Here is a 27,879-nt window from a genome sequence, read left to right as displayed (position 1 = left end):
AGCTTGGTGCTGTGTTGGTGTCTTCCATTCAATAAATTCAATTGCGTTGGTCTCAAAGCTTATTTTGTTTCTTCCGAAAGCGAAAAACAACAAAGACTCATAAAACATCTGTTTGTTGTTTGTTTTTTTTACTTGGAATAGAATGTAGGTGTGGCTTGTGACGAGTTGAATGACGTCAAATCTCTCGAGCTTCTCCCCGGATACTTTCAGGTAATGTATAATCACTGCACGAGCTACTTCTACTGCACTCGGTGTGGTGAGATCTGTGGAGCAGTTCCTCACTGGGGCCTCCTTTTTTACGTATTTGGAGAGTATTCAAGGAAGTTGTTTTGCTGTTCTAAATTACACTTTCCATGAAGTAAACGTACACTATATCAAGTAACATATGCTAAGAAGCTTGTTACGTTAAAAGTGTTTTGGAAAGGTAAGCATATTTAGCGGAAATAACTTTTATAACATAAATATCTAATAAACCCTTAGCGAACTGACACGTTATTACGGCCGTGGATATTTTAGGTATGTGAATAAGTCGTTATATATTCAGAAGATTTTGAAAGGGTTATTTACAGAACTGGGACTTTAGCGAAACTAACTTGAAAGTGATTCTGAAATCGTGTACTTTTGCATTGTTATACACACAGTTTTTACGTACTATAGAATACGGAACTACACTATTATTATGTTACTTTTGGAAACAAAATAACAATTATTAAAGCCTAATTACGAACTACCGTCTCGTATAGCTATGGTGCGGTTCATCACTTTCTTATTTACTAACATTTTGAATTACTTCGTTATTTTTGTTTTACAAGGGATTTCTTCAGAAAATAACGTCGACGGACCAATTTCAATAATTCGAAATAAACATGCCGCATTCATACGGCACGAGTCTATCCATGAAAGGCAGAAAAATCCACCTACTGTAAATATTGTAGTCCTAGCTCCAAATAACGATACTTTACCGTATTCACTACATAAAGTCGTTCCAGGTGTCTTGTACGCTATCCAGACCTTGAAGGCACAAGGTTTAGATAGTATCGAAGGTCGTTTAATTCAACCGATTTACAAAGACACGCTATGCTCTTCCACCGAAGGACCCCTCGCAGCTTTCGATTTCTACGTTTCTGGAGTGGTTGATGTCTTTCTTGGCCCTCTCTGTACTTACGCCCTGGCTCCAGTGGCTCGGTATTCAGCTGCGTGGAACCTGCCTCTTCTAACGGTCGGAGGTCAGAACAACAACTTTGATGCCAAAAATCCCCATTATCGACTCATGACCCGCATGAACGGGTCCTTCTCACAGATAGGAGAACTCTTCCTGAAGTTGTTGCGGAAGTTCCACTGGAAAACGGTAGCTCTGTTGTTCCATGACTTCCGAGACCAGTCACTTGGTCATTCGAACTGTTTCTTCACCTTAGGAGCTGTGTTCACAGCTCTAGGACGTCAGTCCTTCCATGTAGCCTTTGATGAAACAAAACCGGAAGAAAGAGACTTTTACAGACTTCTTTGGGACATCTCAACAAAAGCTCGCAGTAAGTTGTTTTATTTAATATTTCTCACAGATGACAATCGCTCACAAACAGTTACTTTAACTGGGTTGTACATAAGTACCCTAAAATATACAATATTAGGCTTATAAACGTTTCGATACGACTTCAGTGACTACAGAAAACCTTTATTATAAATGTACAACGTTTTAATAAGATTATGTAATTCTCAAACACATGCCGTTTACAGAATTACGTATATATACATATATACAACAAAGAGGCCACACGATCGAATATTCCTTCACAGTCCACTATAGGTACCCTGGTATTCTAGGATATTGATTTGAAGTTAGGTTGTTCTCTTCATTTAAGACAATAACTTCTTTAATGTGCTGTTATTCTTGTGAGATTTTTTATAGAAAATTATAATGTATTATATAGATGTACTAAGATTTTCTTAGTTGTTATAGTGGTAAATCTAGGAGGGTTTTGTTTTTTTTGTTGATCAATCTGGTTTTCAGTTTTCTTCCAGTTTTCTCGTACATTTATAATAATATATTTTTCGTTACTCATTTACGCTTTCTCAAAACTTTTATTTTCTAAAATATAGGTTCCTCGTCATCAAATGTTAGGCCTAGTTAATTATACACTGACGCTTTTTCAAATCTGGTTTCTTTGGTGGTACTTGATATCGTTTCCAGAAACTTTAGACACCAAATATTCAAAAATTATAATTTTGAACATTTACTTTTAAGCATCGATTTTGTCTCTTTCTCTGATATTTGGGTATATATATTTGTATATCCAGGAGGGTCAGGTGCATTAGACCTCTTCCTCCTTCCATTACTTAGTTGGAATTGACTAATTAATATATTTAGAGTAAATACAAAATGGCTGAAGTAATAGCATAACTTTAAATCTGGTCCTTTTCAGGACAATGTCCATTTATATTCTTCTTTCATTTTTTATTTATTTATTAAATAAGTCTAGAACGTCTCGGGGAGATGTGTTCAGGTCTCTCTTCATCATATATGCAATACCTGTCTAGTTCGCATAACAACTCATTTTTTTCGCCAATTTTTATCAAAATATTTTATTCTACTATGTAGAAGTCTATCTGGTATTGTTTGTGTGTTTGAGTAATTATGCATGAACTTCAATGAAGTGGTTTTAGGTACTCTGTATGCTGATGTAATTAGTGTATTCTGTAATGTTTGGAGTTTGGTTTGTATTTATTTTACACTTACATTGATCCGTGCAGGAGCTGCATAGTCTATTACAGGTCTAATGTATGACTTGTATATTTTAATGATGTTTTCTGGTGTTGTTCCGTAGCTTTTACCAGTTAGACTCCTAGCATAGTTTATTTTTCCCAAATTTTAGTTTTTATGTTATTTACATGTTTTATCCATGTAAGTTTCGAATCATATGTTAACCCTAAAAATTTTGCAGAAGTAGCAGCTTGGAGAAGCTCTCCGTTCATGTAGATCTGAGGTTGAACTTTTTGATGTTTCGTTGATTTTAAAAATATTACAAATTGTGTCTTCGCTGTATTTATTTTAATTCTATATTTTTCACAATATTCACATAATCTGTTTAGTTGTGGTTGTAAGGTAGGGGCTGCTATTTGTGGTGTAGGTGCACTTTTCCAAATTGCTACATCATCAACGAACTGTGACGCGTATCCATGGTTTGGATCTTTGAGTGGCATATTATTTACATACATGATGAAGAGAATAGGACTAACCACTCCTCCTTGAGGGACGCCAGCTTGTGTCTCTTATACTAAAAGGTTTGGTTTGAATTTCGGGCAAAGCTACACAAGGGCTATCTGCGTTAGCCGTCCCTAATTTAGCAGTGTAAGACTAGAGAGAAAACAGCTAGTTAGTACCACCCACCGCCAGCTCTTGGGCTACTATTTTACCAACGATTAATGGGATTGACCGTTACTTTATAACGCCCCCACGATTGAAATGGCGAGCATGTTTGGTGCGATGGGAATTCGAACCCGCGACCCACAGGTTACGAGTCGAAGCCTTAACCCACCTGGCCATGCCGGGCCGACATTTTTATATCAATGCTGTTCGTATAGTGTGTTGAAAAGTACAGGTATCCCTTGTTAAGCAAGTGAAACGAAACACTTTTATACAATTGATGTTCAGTTACCTGTTTTAAGAAGAAATGTGGCTAACAGGTTTTATTTTGCTCTATAAAAACCGAACTGATGTGTTTCTTTAAGTTTCAGAAGATGAACGATGAGGATTTCTAATAGTATAATTAGCAGTACAATACTGTGGTTACTTTACTCAAACAATAATAAAATAACGTCTCCACTGTTCGCTAATAACATATCATTACTATCAAACACCAATTTCAGTAGAACTTATGTGCACTTCGTCTAAACGGCCATATTGGAGTCTTCTAGGTTTCGCATGGAGCTGTTACTAATTTTTAGCTACCAAAAGAAAAGGTAAATAATAAAAGTGTTCGACTATTTCATTCGAATGACGAGGTTGACAGGCACTGTTATAATGCACCTGTACCTGAAAAGACAAAGAGTGCTCAGGGGCATCATATTTTGAAACGTATTTGATTAACAACCCAGTAACGTCAAAGCCATGCAGGCTTGCCAAACACCAGAATGAGCAAATACCGAAAACATATACCGTTATATGTTACGGTCAATCCTAGACTTCATTGATAAAAGAGTAGTCCAAGAATTGGCGGTGTATGGTGATGACTAACCGCCTTTCTTCTTGTCTTATACTGCTAAATGAGGGGCGACTAGCACTGATAGCCCTCGTGTAGCTTTGCGCGAATTTCAAAAAGTAACAAACTTTGTTCTCTACTCTGTAGTATTACTGTTATAAATTTACGGGTAACATTGTTACCAAATACCATTGCAAACCATAATCATAAAGAAACTAACGAACACAAATTAATAATAATAAAACTAGTAGAAAAAGATTAAATAAGAAAAGAACACCAATTGGCTTTAAAAGCTAACTTAAATAACATGCTTATTTGAAGAATTTTGGTTTTATTTCTTAAGTCAACCGTTTTCTCCACTTCGGCAACACAGATGGATGGATAACATAACCTAAAGCCAAGTACATAAAGAAATAGATGAAACTGAAAATATAGATTCCATTTTAAAGTTGAATCCGTTCTGAACTGAGCTATTTTCTTTTATACCACGAACATTTTTCATAGAAAGAAATTTATCAACAAAAATATTTTTTTCCAGTTTTCTTGTCTATACATTTCACCTTATACTTTCAGTATACAGACTAATAACAACAGTAGGTTATACTTTTGTTGCTAAGCAACATACTATAAAAACCATTGTTGGAAAGTAGTGTTACCAAACTGCACTGGCTTGAGTGCTAGTATTGTCATATCTATTCTTCTGACTACGCTGAAACTAATTCTGTTGTCTTCAAATGTCCCTATTTTTTCAGTCCAATCATATTAGGATGAGATTATATTAACGAATTGTATATGATTATCTGATTACAGTTACGAACTGCATCTATTGGTTATATTAAATCTGTAAACATAGTTTATCTATACTCAAGACTGATGTCACAATGCCAAACAATGATCCACATTCCATAATCATAACGAGTTCAGCAGAGATTTTAAATTGTCACCAAGTGCATCCATGATATATAAAACTATGTTAGAGAGGATATCCTTTTCAAAGTAAAGTCCTTTTGAGCCAGGTACAAGAAAATGAGCAATGCGTTTATATAATGTGTACCGGATCTAGCCTCAAGTCTAAAGCAAATTCCATGCGGGTAATGTGGATCTGAAACTGAGTGATCCCAACCAACAAAACGCAAACAAACTAGAAGTGGCATAAAACACAATCAATATAGCAAAGTGGGACACCCATATTTTGGTGCAAGCGTAACATGCCACACTGTAAAGCAACAGAGTTGCCATGATTGATGCCAATGGCACAGGTGCTGTAGTCACAGTTATAACTGCTATGTCACTTCTCTAGGATATGTGTTCCGTGGCAGAGGTAAGAAACGGCATGGAAAACCTGGAAAGTATATGATGAAGCAAGAGGCAGATTTATTAAAGTTAACCAATTCTCGCTAACGGTTGATGATTAAGATTTAGCTGTATTTTGGAAGTTTGTAATGACCATGCTTGATGGGTCCAGAACAGCTAAATATGTCAAAACTGTAAGTCTAGATCTTGTTGGCAGATACATTATGATTCTATGCCACAAACCCAATCAGCTTTGATGTAACATCCAGAGCAACTCGCCTATCATGTGTAATATATATATATATGTGGAAAGCAACAGTTTGTCTGAGAATAGACTAAACAGGATTAAATTTGGAACACTTCAGCCAATTGCAACAAATCGCCAGAAACTCAAAAACTGTGGCTGCAAGACAGGGTACAACCGTAGATGCAAGTTTTGTTGTTGCTGACTCAATTCGAAACCCGATGTAGTTGTAGATACCAGGATTAGATAAAACTGTAATCTATGGTACGTTATCTACAATAACAATCCACATTAGGTAAAATAGAATAGGAAACATTATAAGATAGAGATAGCTTTAATATACCCGTAAGGCCTGGCATGGCCTAGCGCGTAAGGCGTGCGACTCGTAATCCAAGGGTCGCGGGTTCGCGTCCGCGTCGCGCCAAACATGCTCGCCCTCCCAGCCGTGGGTGCGTTATAATGTTACGGTCAATCCCACTATTCGTTGGTAAAAGAGTAGCCCAAGAGTTGGCGGTGGGTGGTGATGACTAGCTGCCTTCCCTCTAGTCTTACACTGCTAAATTAGGGACGGCTAGCACAGATAGCCCTCGAGTAGCTTTGTGCGAAATTCCAAAACAAACAAACAAATATGCCCGTAAAATATAATCAGGAACCGTTAGCAGTGGACTGGTCTGTTGTCATGGTAGGACTCGTTGACATCATGTCTTTCTCATACGACGTCATAGAAACAATAGAAATATTTAACACTAACGGAAATAGATTTTAACATTGTGAAATTCATAGAGTTAACACTACGTTCACACAACTCGAACAGCTCTATAATTTTCTGTGTGAACATTGAAAATTACATAGAATTGTGATGGATATCTTGAATTTCTTATGGCTAACGTTTTTAATGTGTTTTTTCACTCATAAATTTAACAGTTAATAATATTCACCCGATTATTCTTTATGTTTGTATTATCATTTGAACAATAAATTGTGTTGTCCACTTAGTTTTTTCCATTCGCCAGTTCAGCAAGTTTGATCAATGAATTTCCGATCCTTTAGAAGTGACATTTCGTGTAAAGAAGGCTCAATAAGATAAAAATGAAATGTGACAACCAATGCTGGTTTGTCTATTTCAATCCCTCTCTCTTACAGGGGTAAGTCTACGGACTTACAACGCTAAACTCAGGGGTTCATATCCCCTCGGTAGACTCAACAGATAGCCCGATGTGGCTTTGCTATAAGAAGGCACACACGCACACCTTTAATATCTTCTCTAGGTACTTTCTGTCGTTATTTAGATGACACAGAAGATACTGTGAAGGATTCCTCAGCACGTGTGGCTTCTTTGTTTATTTCAAAATGTTCGTGCAAACCTACAGATGTACCTAATAGCACATCCTTCCATAATCTTAAAGGTAATGACTAGTCGACAGACCGAGAATCATCAGCCCTCAAATTCACATTCTAAACATGCTATTACGTCATTATGGACTCAAATGTCTTTGCAGAGTCTGTTGAAGACACAACAATAAAAATTTCATATTTATGTCGGCAATTCCTAGTACATGAAATAACAACAGAAAGTTCGAGAATATTCTTCTATGTCCAAGTGTTATATAACACTTACAGCGTTATAACACTGTTATAATATATATATAATTGGTAATGTTATAGTTGTGACATATACTAATTTTATTAAAACGATATTTTTATAGCATGTTTATTTTTCCATTTGTTAGATAGTTTGTTTTTGAATTTTGCGCAAAGATACACGAGGGCTATCTGCGCAAGCTGTACCTAATTTAGCAGTGTAAGACTAGAGGGAAGGCAGATAGTCATCACCACCCACCGCCAACTCTTGGGCTACTCTTTTACCAACGAAAAGTGGGAGTGACTGTCACATTATAACGCTCCCACGGCTGAAAGAGCGAGCATGTTTGGTACGACCGGGATTCGAACCCGCGAAATACGAGTCGAACGCCTTAACACGCTTGGCCATGCCGGGCTAGTATTTGTAGAACATTTGTTTCTATGTCAAATTATATTATTCGTAGAAACATTGGCCAATACAGATTGGAAAAGTCACGTTGTTTTTGTTTATAGTTAAATAGAGTTACACAAGGAGCTATCTGTGTTCTTCCAGTCACGTGTATCGAAACACGTGTTTCTAGCTTAGTATGTCAAAAGACATACTGCTGTGCCACTGGGGGGCGTTACATTATAAATTACAGTTCCTGTATCGTACGACACAGTGAAGGTATAGACTCAAACAGAACTATGGTTCAAACGTCTCTTGAAACATGGAGAACAGTAAGCAGGGAGAACAGTGAACAATGTTCTACGTTTATGGTTATGAAAACTACATCTGTGATGTTGATGAGTTTTGGTAACTTGGCAACACTGCTAATTAATCACGTGTATATAATGTGTGTTGTATCTATCGCTGTTATATACTTCAGTATACAGCTTTTATTTAATAAGATTACAATTGCAGTGTTATCTCTACATAAGAGTAATATTCTTGTCCCTTTAGACCGTCTGATTTAAGTAAACATTAATTTGTTGGAAGACGTGTTAAACGAAGCGCGCTAGGGTCCTTGAGTTGCATGTGAATGTGAATATACGGTATCTATTTGTACGTTCCCGACTACAGTTCACGTTCTGTCAGCCTAATAACGCATTCTTAAAGCGGTTATTAAACAGCTAACGTAATCAAGAGGTTAAGTTATTACCATACGAATATATTGTTAAATTTGCTGTTATCAATAGCGTTACATCAACAATATAAAAATATATTGTTAAAGTTGCTGCTAAACAGGTAACTTTTTCAAGAGCATTACATTATCAACATAAGAATGTATTGATGAAGTGACTGCTAAGTCTGTAGCTTTATCATACACGTTACCACAGCAACTCGTAGGTATACTGTTAATACAAATCGATACATTAACATTTAAACGTCATTAGAGCTTAATTTCTTAAATGTAGACTCACAGCTGGAAGTCATTTTAAATCATCTACCATAAAATCGCTTCCACCTTACTCAATGTTTAATTGCCAACTACACCTTACACGGATAACAATCTGTCTCTTTGAATCCATGCAATGTATCAGTTGGGTTACTACAGCTATGCAGATTACAATGGCTCTCTCTGACTCCGAAATAAGGGCTACCATAAAATCAGGAATAAGCATTTGATTAGTTCAAAACCTGGATTTTATCTTACAAACCTACTTATCCACTCTGCTTTTGAAACATAACAAGCTTCTGTTAAAAAATGTTAAACAGAGATAGCGGTTCGGATGATACTTTGTCCATGAAAGGTATTACGAGATATAATGTACACTGACAAAAACTAGGCATCCTTTACATTGAACGATTTTGCGATTATCATACAATAATGGAACTCTTGCTTATATGATACTGGAAAAAGCTTTTTATTACGTGATGTGCAACCACCACTTTCGCGAGATTTTTTTCCTGTGTGTACATAGATTTGCAATTGGGGTCACGAACTTACTGTTCCGCCTCCGTTTTATTTTCACAAGAACAACCCTTTTCAAAATTCATTAATTTCATTTACATTATTTTCTTTATAATCGCTATCTGTATCTTAAACTGAATATTAATCACTTTTTAGGACCTCTTTTAGATAAACAACTCACACTCAATCACTTTGTGTGTTTGTAGTAGTGTTACTTTGTAAATGTTATATTAGTATAACATTATCTTATACGAAACAGCACAATTTTATCCAATTTTTAAGTCTATATCTCTAGGGAATAATATAGAATCACTAAGCATTATACATCGTAAATTATCTTGACAAACTAAATAAAGAACACAAGCAGTAATCACCTCGACATATAGTAGAAAATTCTGCAATTTTACATGAAGAAAGGTTTAGCGCCAGACACGTTATTCATCTTCATTTTTCCTTTCGTTCTCTCTTTATACTTTTCATGCAAGCTTATAGCTGTAACAGACTAACATTTTATATTTCTTTTAATATATATGTTTGTTACAGTTTAATATATACTGCTCAAAAAAATTAAAGGAACAAGTACAGATTTCAGTATATTTTTGTCATAACTAAATTTATGTATGAAAAACATATCCGTTCGTCTACAAGTGTATTTTGAAGCTTGCAAGTGAAGTTTGAAGCAACTCAAATGAAACTCATCTCACTCGAGAAGAATACAACTCAAGGTACCTTATATAAGGTTGTTACGTGAAACTGTGCATTCCGCATACATTCTCGAAACAAACACCAATATGGATCTTTCGCGGCTCGTTTTGTCAATGTGTACCTTCATCTTGTGTACCCAAGCAGTCAGGCGCCATCTGATAGAGAACGAGGTGGCAAGTGCGGTCCAGATGCTGGAGGATGGCAAGACACAAAGGAGTGTGGCACAGCGCGTCGGTGTGTCACCAAGCGTCATCAATCGCCTTTGGCGACGCTACTAGGAGACAAACTCTTATGGCAGGAGAGCAGATCAAGTCTGTTATCGCTGCACAACAGCCAAAGAGGACCCCTACATCGTGACTACAGCTCTGCGTAACAAATTAACTACGGCTCGGTCACTGCGAAATGCTCTTCACCATTCCATTGGAACCAGTTTGTCGACCCAAACAATTAGAAATCGTTTACACATAGGACGCTTTAGGGCCAGGCGGCCTGCAAGAGGTATTATCGTGACAGCGCGCTACTGTGCAGCCAGATTGGAAGTTTGCCCGTCAGCACTTGGGCTGGGAATTTCGTCAATGGGCCGCCGTGCTGTAGACAGACGAGAAAAAGTTCACTGTGTCTCGTGATGATAGACGTGCGAGAGTATGAAGACGTTGATGAGAGCGATTTTTTGTCTGTAACATTGTGCAAGTCAACGCTTATGGAGAAGGTTCTGTAATGGTCTGGACAGGCACATGCTTGGGGGGCCTCACAGACTTACTCATACTCGACATGGGTGCTCTGAACGCACGACGATATAAAGACGAAATTCTGGAACCCATTGTGAGGCCTCTCACCGGTGCTGTCGGCGATGGGTTTATTTTCATGCACGTTAACGCACGAGCACACGTCGCCAGACTGTGTGTGGACTTTACGAGGAAGGGATAGAGACTTTTGAGTAGTCCGCCAGATCTCCAGATTTAAATCCGATTGAACATTGTTGGATATGTTGACGAGTGGTGTTAGTGAACGCTAGCACCCTCCTCAGAATGTACAGGAACTCCGACAAGCCCTGGTAGACGAGTGGGCTGCCATACCCCAAGTTAACATCGATAGACTGATTTGAAGTGTGCCAAATCAGTGTCAGGAGTGTGTCACAGCCCGTGGAGGTCACACTAAATATTGAATGTTTCAAACATTTCTTGAACAAGTACATGTAAACTGTTTAAAGTATTGTTTCATATGGGATATCAGTTTTGATGATATTGGTCATTTTTAAAAATTTTATTTCTCCATCTTTTACGTTCATCACACAATAAAAAATGGATACAGATGGAACTGAAATGAGACAAATTACCTAAAAAATAAAAATATTATTACATTTGGAAAACTGAGAGAAATTATGTAAGAAAACGTACTTGTTCTTTTAATTTTTTGAGCAGTTTATATTTAGGAATGCATGCAACGTATATTGTTAAATGTGTATTGCAAAAGTTCCTCCTGTTCTCTAAATTTATAGAAGATTCTCGAGCGTAATAATCAACAATTATACGTACGTAAATACCAGTATTGTTGTGTCAACTGAACTTTCGAAAATTTCACATAATGAGTATAAGAGGTTATCATCGTAATACGCGGGGAGACAATTTAATATTGTTATTTTGCTACAGTTAGTGCCTCCCGCTAGTACAGCGGTATGTCTCCGAATTTACAACGCTAAAATCAGGGGTTCAATTTCCCTCGGTGGGCTGAGCAGATAGCCCTTTGTGGCTTTGCTATACAAAAAACACAAACACGCTATATTTAGCATACTATAAATCTTGAAAAATATAATTGCGATAAGCGGTCATTAATAGAAAACTATACATATTTGATCAGGAACGTTTGTAGATTTCGAACATTACATACCATTTAATTTCAGTGAATTAACTTCAGACATTATATTTCTATGAGGACGATAAATATCTTCGTCGGTAAATATTCAGCTTGTAAGCGTCAAGAGGTCAGCCAAGAAGAGACACCTAGTGACTTAAGCGAAGTTTAGCACTATCAACTCAAAATTAATTCGCTTGTCGTGAGCCTGAATCGTCGATAAACTATTCAGTTATAGACCAAATATAAGACTCAATATTGTTTGTAACTTTGTAAAACTGTTCTATATAAATCATTATTTGTAAAAACCGTTATTATAAATTTTATTATTGTGTTTATATCACAATATATTTGTGTTAAGAAAGAATACTGTGTTTATCCATCTTGTTGACAAATATAATAAATATGATACATATCAACATTCAATTAACTTTTAAATTAAAACTCCAGTTCCCAGTAACGCACATAACACAATAAATCAGACATTTGCCAGCGAAAAATTATAATAAGTAAATAACACATAAACATACATTCTTATTTCCGATAGGTTACTGAGACAAATATTTGAGTTCGGCATGACCTAGTGGTTAAGGCACTCAACTCGTAACCTGAGGGTCGCTGTTTCGAATCCCGTCACACCAAACATGCTCGCCCTTTCAGCCGTGGAGGCGTTCTAATGTGACGGTCAATCCCACTATTCGTTAGTAGAAGAGTAGCCCAAGAGTTGGCGGTGGGTGGTGATGAGTAGCTGCCTTCCCTTTAGTCTTGCCCCCCGCTAGCACAGAGCTATGTCTACGGATTTACAACGCTAAAATCAGTAGTTCGATTCCCCTCGGTGGGTTCAGCAGATAGCCCGATGTAGTTTTGTTATAAAAAAAAACACACACACACCTTCTGGTCATACACTGGTAAATTAAGGATGACTAGCGCAGATAGCTCTAGAGTAACTTTGCGTGAAATTCAGAGTAAACAAATATTTAGTTGAAATATTTTGCTTCTTCATAGCATCTGAACTTCTTCCGCTTTCACATTTTAATCATATTATACTTTAATAATGTACACAGTGATGAAGCTTTCATTGTACTGTGCGCAAAAAAACGCCGTATTTTCAAAACGCGCTACTTTAAGTGTGTTTGTGTTTTCTTATAGCAAAGCCACATGGGGCTATCTGCTGAGCCAACCGAGGGTAATCGATCCCCTGATTTTAGCGTTGTAAATCCGTAGACATATCGCTGTACTAGTGATGGGACACTTTTAAGTTCAGAAATTACAAAACCTCGAGTGTGAATTATACCGTTTCAACAATCTTAAGCAAATTTTTATCTTCGTCTTGCGTTTATTACCTTGACAACGCGCTTTATTTACAACATACGTGAGGATATAGTTTGGTCTTTCTTTTCAAAAATTACTATAAAATAAATAAAGTCATTATACTTTGAGCTTCACACACTTCTTGTTGTAGGCATTTTAATGAAGAAGTGTCTCTACTGACAACTATTCATAGTCAGAATTCGGATCTAAGTTACATCCAGAAACTCTGACATAAAACAACCGGAAATTACTGATGTACCTTAAATCGAGTTGTAAAGAGACTCGAAGTTAGTCCTACACTATATTTTTAAAAAATATATATCAGTCAAGCACGTCACGTACTTTCATTTTCCAAATTAAAAAAATAAACGATTTCTGCTTAGGTTTAATTACAGAATGTAAATCGTTATTGAAAGCCTCAAAATTTCAACGTAATACTTGTTCATATTATCTTTGTCAATTTCGATAAAAGATTTATTTGTCTGTTTTTGTGAATTTCACGCAAAGCTACACGAGGGCTATCTGAGCTACCCGTCCCTAAATTAGCAGTGTAAGACTAGAGGGAAGGCAGCTGGTCATCATCATCAATCGCCAACTCTTGGGCAACTCTTTTACCAACAAATAGTGGGATTGATCGTCACATTATAACACCCTCACGGCTGAAAGGGAGAGCATGTTTGGTGTGACGGGGGATTCGAACCCCCTACCCTCAGATTACGAGTCGAGAGCCTTAACCATCTGGCCATGCCACACCAAAATATTAATGTAACATCTAATAACATCTAATAGTAACTAATGACATCTGAGCCGGATTTTATTGATACGTTTCGTAGAGGAACCATGAACCATTGTTATGCAACTAAGGTTTTCTTTTTTTTATTATTTTTATGGACATAGCAGTTGGTACTTTAATATTACATTTTTTTCTTTTCATATGGTGAATACTGTCATCCTACGCTTATTCTCTTACTCTTTTATAAACAAAGAAATAGTCCCTATTTTGATGGTTTCTGCAGTTCTATGTTGAAACATAGTTGAATTTACAATCAACTGCTGATTTCGTTTATAAATAAACTTGTAACAAGTTCTATAGCGTCTTTCGTTTTCACCTAGGGTTAATGAAAAACGTTTCTCGAAGTTTCCCTTCACTGAAGATTCTTGAATGTTAAAACTAAACCGTTAACTTGCCGCTTAATATAGTACGGTACGTAGATCTATTCTTAGACATCTGGTGATAGTTCACGGATGCCCGAACAGTAACACCTAATTATTCACAGTATATCGTTTAATTATGACAGGCTTCTCCTGAATTAGTATATTATCTGGTTTCTTTTATAAACTGTAATAATTCCAAAACTAGTTATTAACTGTAGAGTTCTGGGAATTACATTTAATTTCGGGAAAATACTGAAATAAATAAACGATTCTTTAACTCCACAGTTCATTTATAAAACGTGAACTTTCAATCATAATACTAGGGTCCAGTAAAGAGTAAACGACAACATATACGTACAACAAGAAACCAAACTTAAAAATAATGGAGGTACAACTATTTTCGATAGGGCTAAAGCAGACAAACATACTGTCTTTTAGTTTATTGTTAGAAGCAGATGATAATATTAATCCATTAAAAAAATGAAGAGAGTTCATATGAACATAAACAAAGAATTTACTGAAAATAATCATTGTAAGCTATGCTTTAACAATGATATATCACTTAAACTGTGTGTATATAGAAACCTGAATGTACCAGTTAGACAAACTGGTAGCTTTTATCAACAATCCTGAATATAACTACCTATTTAATAATGCCAGCTAATCACTATAATGGTTCATCACAGAGACTACTATCTTACCAATGTCAACTAACTCACTACAATGGTTTACCACACAGAATACTTTCTCAACAATTTCAAATTACTCATTATAATGGTTTACTATATACACTGCTATCTTAACAATATCAACTTACTCACTATAATGGTTTACCACAAAAACAACAATCATAAAAATTTCAACATACACACTATAATCGTTTACAATATAGACTACTATCTTAACAAAGCTAACTTACTCACTATAATGGTTTTCCACACAGACAACTATCATAATAATGCCAACTTACTCACAACAATGATTTGCCATATAGTCTACAATCTTAACAATGCCAACGTACTCACTACAGTGGTTTACCACATAGACTACTATCATAATAATGCCAACTTACTCACTACAATGGTTTACCATATATACTACAATCTTAACAATGCCAACTTACTCACTATAATGGTTTACCACACAGACTACTATCATAATAATGCGAACTTACTCACAACAATGATTTGCCATATAGACTACGATCTTAACAAAGTCAAATTACTCAATATAATGGTTTACCATATAGACTGCAATCTTCACAATGTCAAAATACTCACTACAATGGTTTTCCACACAGACTACTATCTTAACAATGCCAACTTATTCACTACAATGGTTCACTACACAGATTACTATCTTTACAATGTTAACTTACTCACTATAATTGAGTATAGTTAGTCATATGGTTAGTCTATACCATATAGACTAATATCTTAACAATGTTAACTTACTCACTATAATGGTTTATCATATAAACTTCTATCTTAACAATTCCGACGTACTCAATATAATGATTTACCATATAGACTGCTATCTTAACAATGCCAACTTACTCAATATAATGATTTACCACACAGACTGCTATCTTAACAATGCCAACCTTTCACTTCAGTGGTTTTCCATATAGACTACTATCTTAACAATGCCAACTTACTGACAACAATAATTTACCACACTGACATGTATCTTAACAGTGTAACATACTCACTATAATGGTTTACCACCCAGACTACTTTCATAACAATCACAACTTACTCATTATAATGGTTTACCATATAGACTACTATTTTAACAATGTCAACTTACTCACTACAATGATTTACCACAAAACTACTTTCATAACAATGTCAACTTACTCACTATAAAGGTTTACCATATAGACTGATATCTTAACAATGTCTACTTATTCACTTCAATGATTTACCACACAGACTGTTATCTTAACAATGCCAACTTACTCAGTATAATGGTTTACCTCACAGCCTACTATTTTAAGAATGCCAACTTACTCAGTACAGTGGTTTATCACACAGACTACTAACTTAACAATTCCGACTTACTCACTATAATGGTTTACCAGATAAACTACTATCTTAACAATGCCAACTTACTCACTACAATTATTTACCATATATACTGTCATCTTAACAATGTCAACTTACTCACTATAATGGTTTACAACACCGACTACTATCTTAACAATGCCAACTTTCTGACTATAATGGTTTACCCTATGGACTACTATCTTAATTATTATTCTCATCTTATACAAATCTTCTTCATATTAATATTATTGATGTGATATTTCAGCTACATATGTCCAGTACTTCTTATCCAGATCTCAGTCCGTGACACTGTCCCAGTTATTTAACAGAATACTATACCATGAACAGTCCTGTCTACAAGTTCTATTTGAAACTTCTAGACATGTTTATGTTTTTTCTTCTTTTGTTTGTTTGTTTTGAGGTTTGCACAAAGCTTCACGAGGGCTATCTGTGCTAGCCGTCCTTAACTTAGCAGTGTAAGGCTAGAGGGAAGGCAGCTAGTCATCACCACCCACCGCCAACTCTTGGGCTACTCTTTTACCAACGAATAGTGGGGTTGACCGTAACATTATAACGCCCCCACGGCTGAAAGGGTGAGCATGTTTGGTGCGACCGGGATTCGAACCCACGAATCTCGGATTACGAGTCGAACGCCGTAACAAGCTTGGCCCGGCTGGGCCGTTTTCTTCTTTATTTTCTTGGAAATATCAGTTTTACAACATGTTGGACAGCAAGCCAATGAGATCTTATCTTTCTTTTGTTGTTTGACCACGTATCTATAGATAAAGATTTATAATAATGACCTTCTGAAACACACTTTAGGGCTACGATTTGTAACTATAAGAGTGTTTTAGGAAACGCTAAACGACCAGCTTCCGTCCATTCAATTCACAGCTAAAAGAATGAAAAAATTGAAATATCTCTCCTTAATATTCTGGTAACAAAAAAGACAAGTGAAAACTAGACAAGGATATATATACAGGAATCCAAATCATACACATTGTTAGCTAAAGTTAGTTTATTGTCTCTCTTCTCTCTGTTTTTGTTACAGGAAACCAAATCATACACATTATTAGCTAAAGTTAGTTTATTGTCTCTCTTCTCTCTGTTTTTGTTAGAGGAAACCAAATCGTACACATTATTAGCTAAAGTTAGTTTATTGTCTCTCTTCTCTCTGTTTTTGTTAGAGGAAACCAAATCGTACACATTATTAGCTAAAGTTAGTTTATTGTCTCTCTTCTCTCTGTTTTGTTTTTATTTGAAGAACTGCGTCACATTTGGCATTGCGTTCGTCAGTCAACATTGTGTCAGCCAACAGTTAATAACTTGCTAATAAAGATCAAAACTGTTTCATTGTGAATTAGTTTAACAAATACATTCCTCAATAGTGAAACAGTAATTCAGACATAATAGCACATGGCTAATAGTCTCTAAATTACTCTGAAATACTTTAAGGTTTTAGGAACCAATTCGTAAATGATATTAAAGACTTTCTGTGTTTTTTTTATAAGCGTAAAGTTAAATAATGGGTTATTTATGTTGTGCCCATCACATAATCCCGAATTTTACAACATAAGCTATCATGTTTACTGTAGTCCTACTGACATAATAATATTAAAAACATTCTAATTTTAGCCTAGTGTTGTATGCTCATTGTTACTTCGTAGAATTCTTAGCCTTAAATTCCTTCTGGAGTTGATGATTTTACACACTGAGACAGAGAATCTTCGGGTAAAGCAGAAAAGACGTGTTCCTGCAATCAATAGCTTGGTGCAGCCACCTCTAGTGTAAATCATTGCACGATTCTGTCGTCAACCTACGACTAGCTGTCTCTTACATCATTAACTACAGTTAGTCAAGCAAGAACTTACAACCACTTGTCTTGTGCTCAACAGGGATCGATGTGCATCCTCAGAAACTCTGAAATTAAAGTTACAGTTACAGACGTGTAACTATGACTGCGACTATTAACTTAATGAAATTGCTAGACATTCAACAGTTATAAACTTTAAATGTCAGAGTCAAAAGGAATCGACAAAAGAAGTCAGTTATCGTTTATGCTTATGAATTATAGTTATATTTCCATCTAATTTTAGTTTTAGCAGAAAATGAAGCTTTTAAATGGCATTTTCATGAAATATACAATGTAACTCTAGTTATTGTGGTGAACCAATAACATGAGAATGGAGAGAACAAAACATTACATACAATACTAAGTTAAAACCATAGAAAATGTAGCCCAAACAGTAATATATACGGAGCTGACAGGTATTTTCTTTCTTCACTACAAGATAAGTTCGCATGACCACATTTATATATGTAGAAAAATTCATATAGAAGGTCATATGATTGCTGGTACTACATGTACCAGCAAATTATATAATTAAGCTTTATATATCACAAAATAATGTAATAATACTGCATCTATCACCAAATTACATAATTAAACTTTATATATCACAAAATAATGTAATGATACTGCATCTATCACCAAATTACATAATTAAACTTTATATATCACAAAATAATGTAATGATACTGCATCTATCACCATAGTGTTTAATTGTACTCGATATATCAAGAATTTATTTAATGATACTTAATATATAAACAAAATATTTAATGGTACTGGAAATATTGAGAAAGTCTTTAGTGGTACTAAATATGTCAAGAAAGTCTTTACTGATACTGGATACATCAAGAGAGTCTTTAATGATACTGGATACATCAAGAGAGTCTTTAATGATACTGGATACATCAAGAGAGTCTTTAGTGATACTGGATACATCAAGAGAGTCTTTAATGATACTGGATACATCAAGAGAGTCTTTAATGATACTGGATACATCAAGAGAGTCTTTAATGATACTGGATATATAAATAAAATAATTAATGGTAGTGTATCTATTAAGAAAGTCTTTAATGATACTGGATATATAAAGAAAGTATTTAATGATATTGGATATATAAAGAAAGTATTTAATGGCACTGATTTATATAAAACAAATTAATGGTACTGGATGTGTCACGAATCTTTAATGATATTGGATATATAAATAAAGTATTTAATGGTACTGTAAATATAAAGAAAGTCTTTAGTGATACTGGATACATCAAGAAAGTCTTTAGTAATACTGGATATATAAAAAGTATTTAATGGTACTGGAAATATCAAGAAAGTGTTTGTGATACTGCATATACAATAAAGTGTTACATATAATTGCATATATCAAGAAACTAAGTAATGGTACTCCATGTACGTATCAATAAAGTATTTTTCTTCTCTGTTTGCAAACACAGTATTTTTCCAAATTTTTGTATATAAAGAGAGACGACAATAAAAGGTGAATGTTCTGGGAGGTATTGAACAATTGGAAAACAATACAATATATAAATAAAACATTTTTTCCAAGGTAACTCAAAATAAGAACAGACGTTCTAATCTTTAAACTTAATATTTAGCTACATTGCAACTACTCTTGAAAGGGGCCCGGCATGGCCAAGTGTGTTAAGGCGTTCGACTCGTAATCCGAGGGTCACGGTTTTGAATCCCGGTCGCACCAAACATGCTCACCCTTTCAGTTGTGGGGACATAATAATGTGAAGGTCAATCCCACTATTCGTTGGTAAAAGAGTAGCCCAAAAGTTGGTGGTGAGTGGTGATGACTAGCTGCCTTTTCTCTAGTCTTTCACTGTTAAATTAGGGACGGTTAGCGCAGATAGCTCTCGAGTAGCTTTGTGCGAAATTCCAAAACAAACAAAACTGATCGTTTTGTTCCAACTGTTCTTCTTCCCTCTAATCTTACACTGGTAAATTAGGGACGACCTACGCAGATAGTTCTGGAGTAGCTTTGCGCGAAATTAAAAAAAAACAAACAAACAAAACATACTCTTGAAAGAAAAGAAGAATTAGCTGGTCAACATGGTTGTTTAATAATTATCATTTGTTGTTGAAATGTTTTCATGAAATAGTACTGTAATGGTCGAAAGTGAGACCACTATGGCACTGATGTAGTAAAGAGAAGCTTCTGCTATATTGTATATGTGTTGTTTCGTATCTCTGGTTTGACAAGTATGTTAGCTCAACAAAGATTTATTCATGATTACTGGAACTAAATGGTAAAACATTTTGTAGTTTAAGGAAAATGTTTTGGTTTTTATGACCTTGAACACAAAGGTATACGAAAACTTCTGTTTCTATTGTCTTCCTGCATCACAATAGGTTTTTCACCTGTGATGATACCGGAGTTATTGATACCGTATGATAACTTAACTGTAGAGCTCGGTATGGCCAGGTCGTTAAGGCACTGGACTCGTAATCCTAGGGTTATTGGTTCGATCCCCGAGACAACAAACATGCTCGCTCTTTCAGTCGTGAAGGCGTTATAATTTGACGGTAACTCCCACTATTCGTTCGTAAAAGAGTAACCAAAGAGTTGGCAATGGGCGGTGATGACTAGCTGCCTTCCCTCTAGTCTTATACTGCAAAAGTAGGGACGGCTACCGCAGATAGTCCTCGTGTTGCTTTGTGTAAATTCAAAACAAACAGACAAATTTAACTTATATATTCATGTCTCTTTTATAAATGTTTTTATTATTGATGTATTAATGCAGTCTTAATAACAACAACTTTTGTATTTAATATAATTTTGAATTTTTCTTAGTATATAGATACAACCTTAAACAACAAAAACAAAAGTGTGTTGTTTACGATTGAGATAAATTATAAAGGCTTACAAATGTAACCTTTTCTTCACAGTTATCACATAATAACCAGCATTCGTTTGTGTATTTAAAATATCAGTACAAAAAGTGCGTTTACTCGAAACAGTATAACTGTCTACATAATATCAAAGATATATCATCAGTTTTTAATATTTTTAACTGTAAAATGTTTAGCCTTTTATATTATGATTCTGTTTTAAAGGATTTCTAAAACTAGCTTGAAGAGACTTGTTGTTATAGTATCAAACATTTGATAAATATTATATTTCTGTTTGGGTGAGTTACATCACTGATTTGAAAGGAGTTGTCTTAGTAATAAGCTGTTATTTTTAAACAGAATGATTCACAGAGTAGTATTTCTGACAAACTTACATCAACAACTTATCTAAAGAAATATTGATTTATGGTATTCATACAGATGCCAAAGTTAGTACTTGTTTACCAAAACAGTTGACACAATAATGATTAAACTTCAAGGCCTGTTTTCAACTGTTCCACAGCCATTTAACGTCCTTGGAATACGATAAGGTTTAATTTAAAAGTCATCTGGCAGCCATACATCCCAATATGTGCACTGCTCTCAGACTCCTACTTATCTCTACAGTGGTCAGCACGTGTGCTGATACAAGCTTTGCAAAGTTTAAATAAATTAAAACCTGTCTGAGATCGTCCACGTCTCAAGAGCGTATCATGGGGTTGACTGTGCAAACCATTTAACTGGATGTTCCAAAGAGATGGAGATTCAAGAAATGATCGAATAACCCTTAACTATTGTGAACAGTTTCGATTTAATGAAAAGCAGGTAAAACTCGAAATTTTCAATTTCTAAAGAAGAAAAATAAATGTATTTATTGTAAGGAAACCAGAATGTTTTACAATGACTCTAAACTATTAAGTAGACCATCCATTCGAAATAAAACAATAACTTGCATTGTATTCCATTAATTGTGACAGTGCCTGACTGTTTATAACATCCTTTCTTCATAAATAAAACGTATTATTATAAAAACTCTGTGAATCAGATTTCATATATTAAGTCTTTTTACGTAATTTTGAACTCACTAGATTTAGTCATAAATTTACTTCCCCGTAAGATTAACTTCCCCTTAAGATTAATTTAAAATTTTAAAAAAAATGTGAATTCTTGATCAGAAATGTGGATGAGTCTGTGGAAGTCACGAATTGATTTCGATGAAGTTTTAATATGCATTCAGAAAATGTAAGTTTTTTCTTCTTATTTTTTTGCAATTCAGTCAAGAATGAAAACTTCTGAACAATATTGGAAATCTAGATGTTTTGATGAAAACTTCGGAGCATAATTTTAATAAACTGTAATGAAAACAAACGTAGCATATCTGTTAGGCCCGGCATGGCCTAGCGCGTTAAGGCGTGCACTTCGTAATCTGAGGGTCGCGGGTTCGCGCCCGAGTTGCGCCAAACATGCTCGCCCTCCCAGCCGTGGGGGCGTTATAATGTTACGGTCAATCCCACTATTCGTTGGTAAAAGAGTAGCCCAAGAGTTGGCGGTGGGTGGTGATGACTAGCTGCCTTCCCTCTAGTCTTACACTGCTAAATTAGGGACGGCTAGCACAGATAGCCCTCGAGTAGCTTTGTGCGAAATTCCAAAAACAAACAAGCATATCTGTTAAACTTATGAACAAGTGTATGCATATTGACGTAAATAGACAGATAGAGAATTTTTCTCTGCTTGTTTTGTTTAAACTTAAAGCTCCTTAATGGGCTAAAAGCGATGTCTACCCCTGTAGAACCCCCCGCTATTAACGCGGTATATCTCCGGATTTACAATGCTAAACTCAGGGGTTCGATTCCCCTCGGTGGGCTGAGCAGTTGGCCCGATGTGGCTTTGCTATAAGAAACACAACACACACCCCTGTAGGATTGAGGTACGAATTTTTTGTTGTTGTTGTTTCAACCAACAATTTCACTGCTGAGCCTCCAAAAAAAAAAAAATAGAAAGACTAAATTTATTTCATTTTTTCCTCTTCAATTGGTAATTTTCCTCTAAATTGGTATACGTGTATAGAGAATATTATGGAACTGCGTCTAATTTAATATTAGACATTACAAAGCGTACCAGCTGTTTATTGGTTATATTACAGTTTTAATTTCACCAAAAATAAAATTACAAATTAACTTGTGAATAATTAAAAGTCTAATGCATTTCTTCATTTATTACATTTTCTGTTGTGAACTACATTATATGATTCACAGATTTAAATTATCTCCAATTAATAAGTAGCGAGCTCAAATTCGCTTTAAAATCTCATAAACAAAAAGTGATGCTTTTAATATTATCTATAGCTGGGCTTCCACTAGAAAAATAACTCGCATAGCCAGGCATGGCCAAGCGTGTTAAGACGTGTGACTCGTAATTTGAGGGTCGCGGTTTCGCATCCCGGTCGCGCCAAACATGCTTGCCCTTTAAGCCGTGAGGCGTTATAATGTGATGGTCAATCCCGCTATTCGTTGGTAAAAGAGTAGCCCAAGAGTTGGCGGTGGGTGGTGATGACTAGCTGCCTTACCTCTGGTCTTACACTGCTAAATTAGGGACGACTAGCACAGATAACCCTCGAGTAGCTTTGTGCGAAATTCAAAAAAAAAAACTCTCTTAGCCACTGTGGCTAAACAAAGTAATTTTCTTTTAGCCACAATGACAGTTGTTTAGCCACAACTTTAGGTCTCCAAAAACAGTGTGGTGCGTGACTTTAAATATGCATCAATTCCATCCAGTAAAAAATAGTTGTAATTATGTGAAAACCTACAAGACATTAAGTTTTGTACTATTTTTTTATTCCCCAGCAATCTTTCCGTAAAAAAAAACAAAATAAACATGATAAAGAGGAAAATAAAGAGATACATTTATCAAAATAACACAGAAACAAAAGAAAATGACTTAAAACTAGAATACGGTAGCATGATTAATAAGTAGATAAATCCAATGGCAGCTCTTCAGCCAAATCATTCTCAACAGAAGATGTGGTAGAAGTTGACACCTGAGGTTCCGAAGCACATTTCTTCAACAGGGAATGGTACCCACATCTGTCTTTGTGAGTGACCCAGTATCTTAATGCAGAGTCGAAGTTAAAATGATCTAAAGGTTTGGACTCCATGGATAAGTTTAGTAACATTTCTGTCTTGGCCACAGACAGACTGCTCCTGGCACCTGTTTTGATGCTGTTGTACCTGCTAATTCCCTGCTCACAGTCAACAGATGTAACTGGAATTATTAATCCAATTGCTGCAAGCAGAGACAGATTTGGAAAGGTTTGACAGGTCTAGTTGATCTATTCCTTGTAGAAGCTCTTCATATTTCTGTTTTTGTGAGCATCCTGTTCCATTATGTTTCTTAGTAGCAGCCATTCAGTCAGTGCCTCATCCTCACCGACGGGAGGAGAGAAGTGCTGGATGAGTTTCTTCAGATCATTCTCATCAGATACTGCTCTGCTGTGACATGGGTTAAATATCGAAAAAAATGACATGATGTTAGTGTCTGGGAATGCCACTTGTAGTCTTGTGACCACCTCTTTAACAAATGACTCAGCAGCTGATCTGTACTTTTCACGTTGTTTATCAATATCTTTGATGTCATGGCCTCTGTGAGAAGTGTAACCACTGACATCAGGAGCTTGTGGGAGTTCCTTCAGTGCAGTCTGTGTATAAGGACCAGGGATGTGTACCAGCGACTCAATTGACAGAATTGACCCATCAATAATTGCTTTAGCCTGATCATAAGATAAATCAGCTCTCTGTAGAGATCTTGACAAAGGTCCAAGAATGCCAACAGCATCAGCCAAAAAATGTGTCATCATGACAAAGCTTAATTTTTGATAGATATTTTCAAAATGTTTCACTTTTAGAAAATTGTCAAATTGCCTTTTGTTTTAAGAAAATACTGTAGAAAACAGAAAGTGTCTTATTAATACTAGAATGAAGAATATTCTTACATTGAAAGGAGGGAATGAAACTTCACAGTTGGGATGACTCCCTTTGTTTGTACAAGTAATTTGGCCATCTGTGCCTGAATGCCACCTTTACCCCCCACATACACATTCACAGCAGCAGTTGACATGTCCTTCTTCAAAACTTGTGATGCTACTGCACTGCGATGACCTTCTGACCGTGCGTGCTTCGCCAAGTCGTCTTTATTGGGCTTAGTAGCAGTTTTCCCAGTGGGTGCATAAATATTTGTCTTCTTGTTGTCCCTGCATAATTAGCAATGAAATGTATTTTGTTGGGAAACATGTTCCAGTCAAGGAAACTGTGAAAACCAAGTTTCTTTAACAACTATGTGAAAATCGCGGGTATATTTTTTTTTTGCACCGACAGTCTGATCATTGCTGCAAGCTTCAGTTTCTTCAGAGCTGTCTTTTCTTTTGGAAATGGATTTTCCTCCATCAGTTGATGTTGTTGCTTTGACCTTCTTTTGAAAAAAACTTGATATATCTAACTGTTTAGACGTCTTTTTACCTGATCTAGGAGTTGTCATGATCTCAAATCAAACACATGTCAAACGAAACTTGGGATTTCCACTTTGATACAGACCATATGTTGGTTTGACGAAAGTCAGGTTTTCTTTAATTACTGTTTGTGTACCACGGACAGAATCAAATGAAAATAAATGAGAATAAGAAATGAAAATAAATGAAATCATTAGCACAGCTGAGTTATAATTCTTTTAAAATTTAATTTGTTAGTTGTCATATCCCTGAATTTATAAAAACACAAATATAAAGAAAATATAGATTACAGTCAGTCAGTGGTAGTTTTTAAAGACGTTTCTTGTTTTTTCAACTCGCTAGGGGGCGTCTCTGGTCATTTGTCATCAGTAATGGCGTGGATGGCAATAAAAACCACGAAAGCTGTTAAGACCGAAACTTGAGCAGAATAAATCAAGGAAAACCATCCAAGACCGAAAAATTATTATCTTTCATCACTGTAATGAAACCAACACTAGATTTTTTAGCAACATGCTGTTTCTTTTCGCCAATAGCAATGTGGCTAATGACTAGCGGAAGCCTAGAATAGATTTAAATAAATGTTATGTTTGCACACATATAGTACTCATAAGGTCATAAGCTAAAATTACTTGTTTATTTTTAACCACACGACCTGGCATGAGCAGGTGGTTAAGGCACTCGACTGGTAATTCGCGGGTTCGAATAACAGTCCCATCAAATGAGCTATTCCTTTCAGCTGTGTGAGCGTTATAATGTAACGGTCAATCTCACTATTCGTTGGTAAAAAGAGTAGCCCAAGAGTTAGCGGTGTGTGATGATGACTAGTTGCCTTCCCTCTATCTTACACATCTAAATTAAGGACGGTTAGCGTAGATAGCCCTCGTGCAGCTTTGCGCCAAATCAAACTTGACCACAAAGTGACACGTTGGACTGTTGAACTGGACACAGCACAGTCTAAACGTGAACACGTTCTTCCTTGTTGTAATTGTATTTGATGTTGTTTTGTTCTTGTCATAATTCAATAAATTCAAGACTTTTCATTATGTGGATTCCAAACAAAATGATAAGAGTTTACGATATTAAGGTTTTTAAATTATTATTTCTTTGAAGTGCTTGGTAGATAAAAAGTGTATTCAATATAATGAGCAGCAGTCATTTAATTCAATTAACATGTCTACTCCATCACGCTGTGTATGTTAACTGCAAACATATTAAGTTAATTAGTAAGCCTAACATTTGTAACAAAAATCACGTACAATATGTTTTTTTTTTCTCTCATGTCTCATAATTTGTCGATTTTGTATTTCAAACTAGAAGTGTAGTAAAATATTAATATTATTTGATTCTGCTCCTTTGTATCACACACGTGAGCGGAACGAGGAAACAGGCTTTTGTTTAATATTAAAATAAGACAGCTGGCTTAGACATTTAAAGACAAAACGTTAACAGAAATGCTATATATACACGTGCAGGATAAAGCTGAAATAGTATTTATATATATGTAGGTTAAACTTGAAATGCAATTTATGTGTTTATGTATTATAATTGTAAAGCACTGTTTTTATAGATATGCACGATAAACCTGAAATAATATATAAATATATGCAGGAAAAACCTGAAATACTATTTTACAAGACTATAGTTTAAAATCCGAAAACGACAACCTAACAAGAATGTGGAGAAAATGTAATTATGTAATTAAGGAATAATTGGTGTTTGTAATTTAGCATAAACTTACATAATGGAATATTTATGCTCTGCTCATCAGGGTATCGAAACCAAGTTTTAAGCGTTGTAAGAATGTATCGCGAGACGGCTGGTATGGGTATTAAATTGTGAATTAAAATAAAGTAGAAAACAAAGGTTTGACCTTCTTAGGTCATCTTCAGGTTATAAAGCGTTGTTAGGTTCGCAGACAAACCGCTGTGCCACTGGGATTGGGGGTCCAAAGGTATACGTTGTTTTGTTTTTTCATTGAGGATATTTATGGATTTCTCCTTCTGATGAGAAAAAACATAAATGACTTTATAAAAAGAAAAATGCATTTTATGTATTCGACCCGTGTGCACTTGTGTTTCTCTAGTAACTCTGTTAAGGTAAATGTTTATTACCAAGTTCTTCCGTATAGGTTTACTTTTTTCTGTCTTTACATCAGAACGTAGACAAAGCACTCTTTCCCTCTGCTTGTTTCTCTCTTTTTTCATATTTATACTGACCCTGGACATAACAACAATGATGTGGAACAGGCCGCTGAATGCTGAAAAACAATACAATATAATAATTATACTGTTTTTCTAGCAGCATTTATAACTTTAATTTCTTACCTTTAGCTCTTCGTAAAAGTATTGCTACTGTATTACAATAAGCCCACAAAATTTCAGTTAATTCCATGTTTTT

General features: G+C 35.5%; 1 protein-coding gene across 3 annotated transcripts in view; it reads left to right on the top strand.

The window, feature by feature from the left end:
- Positions 1–244: 244 nt before the first annotated feature.
- LOC143249696 (atrial natriuretic peptide receptor 1-like) overlaps positions 245–27,879 on the top strand; it is a 208,086-nt gene continuing 180,451 nt past the window's right edge. For 2 of the 3 annotated variants that reach the window (XM_076500004.1, XM_076500003.1), the window contains exon 1: positions 245–1,529. In XM_076500004.1, coding sequence (XP_076356119.1) covers positions 746–1,529 — 784 coding nt within the window. In that variant the 5' untranslated portion in view covers positions 245–745. The remainder of the gene's footprint in view (positions 1,530–27,879) is intronic. The other variant, XM_076500005.1, reaches the window with a different exon arrangement.

This window comes from Tachypleus tridentatus, chromosome 4 (genome assembly GCF_004210375.1).
Source record: "Tachypleus tridentatus isolate NWPU-2018 chromosome 4, ASM421037v1, whole genome shotgun sequence".
Classification (NCBI taxonomy): domain Eukaryota; kingdom Metazoa; phylum Arthropoda; class Merostomata; order Xiphosura; family Limulidae; genus Tachypleus; species Tachypleus tridentatus.
The sequence above is the reverse complement of the archived record's forward strand: the minus strand, read 5'-3'. Positions and strand labels throughout refer to the sequence as shown.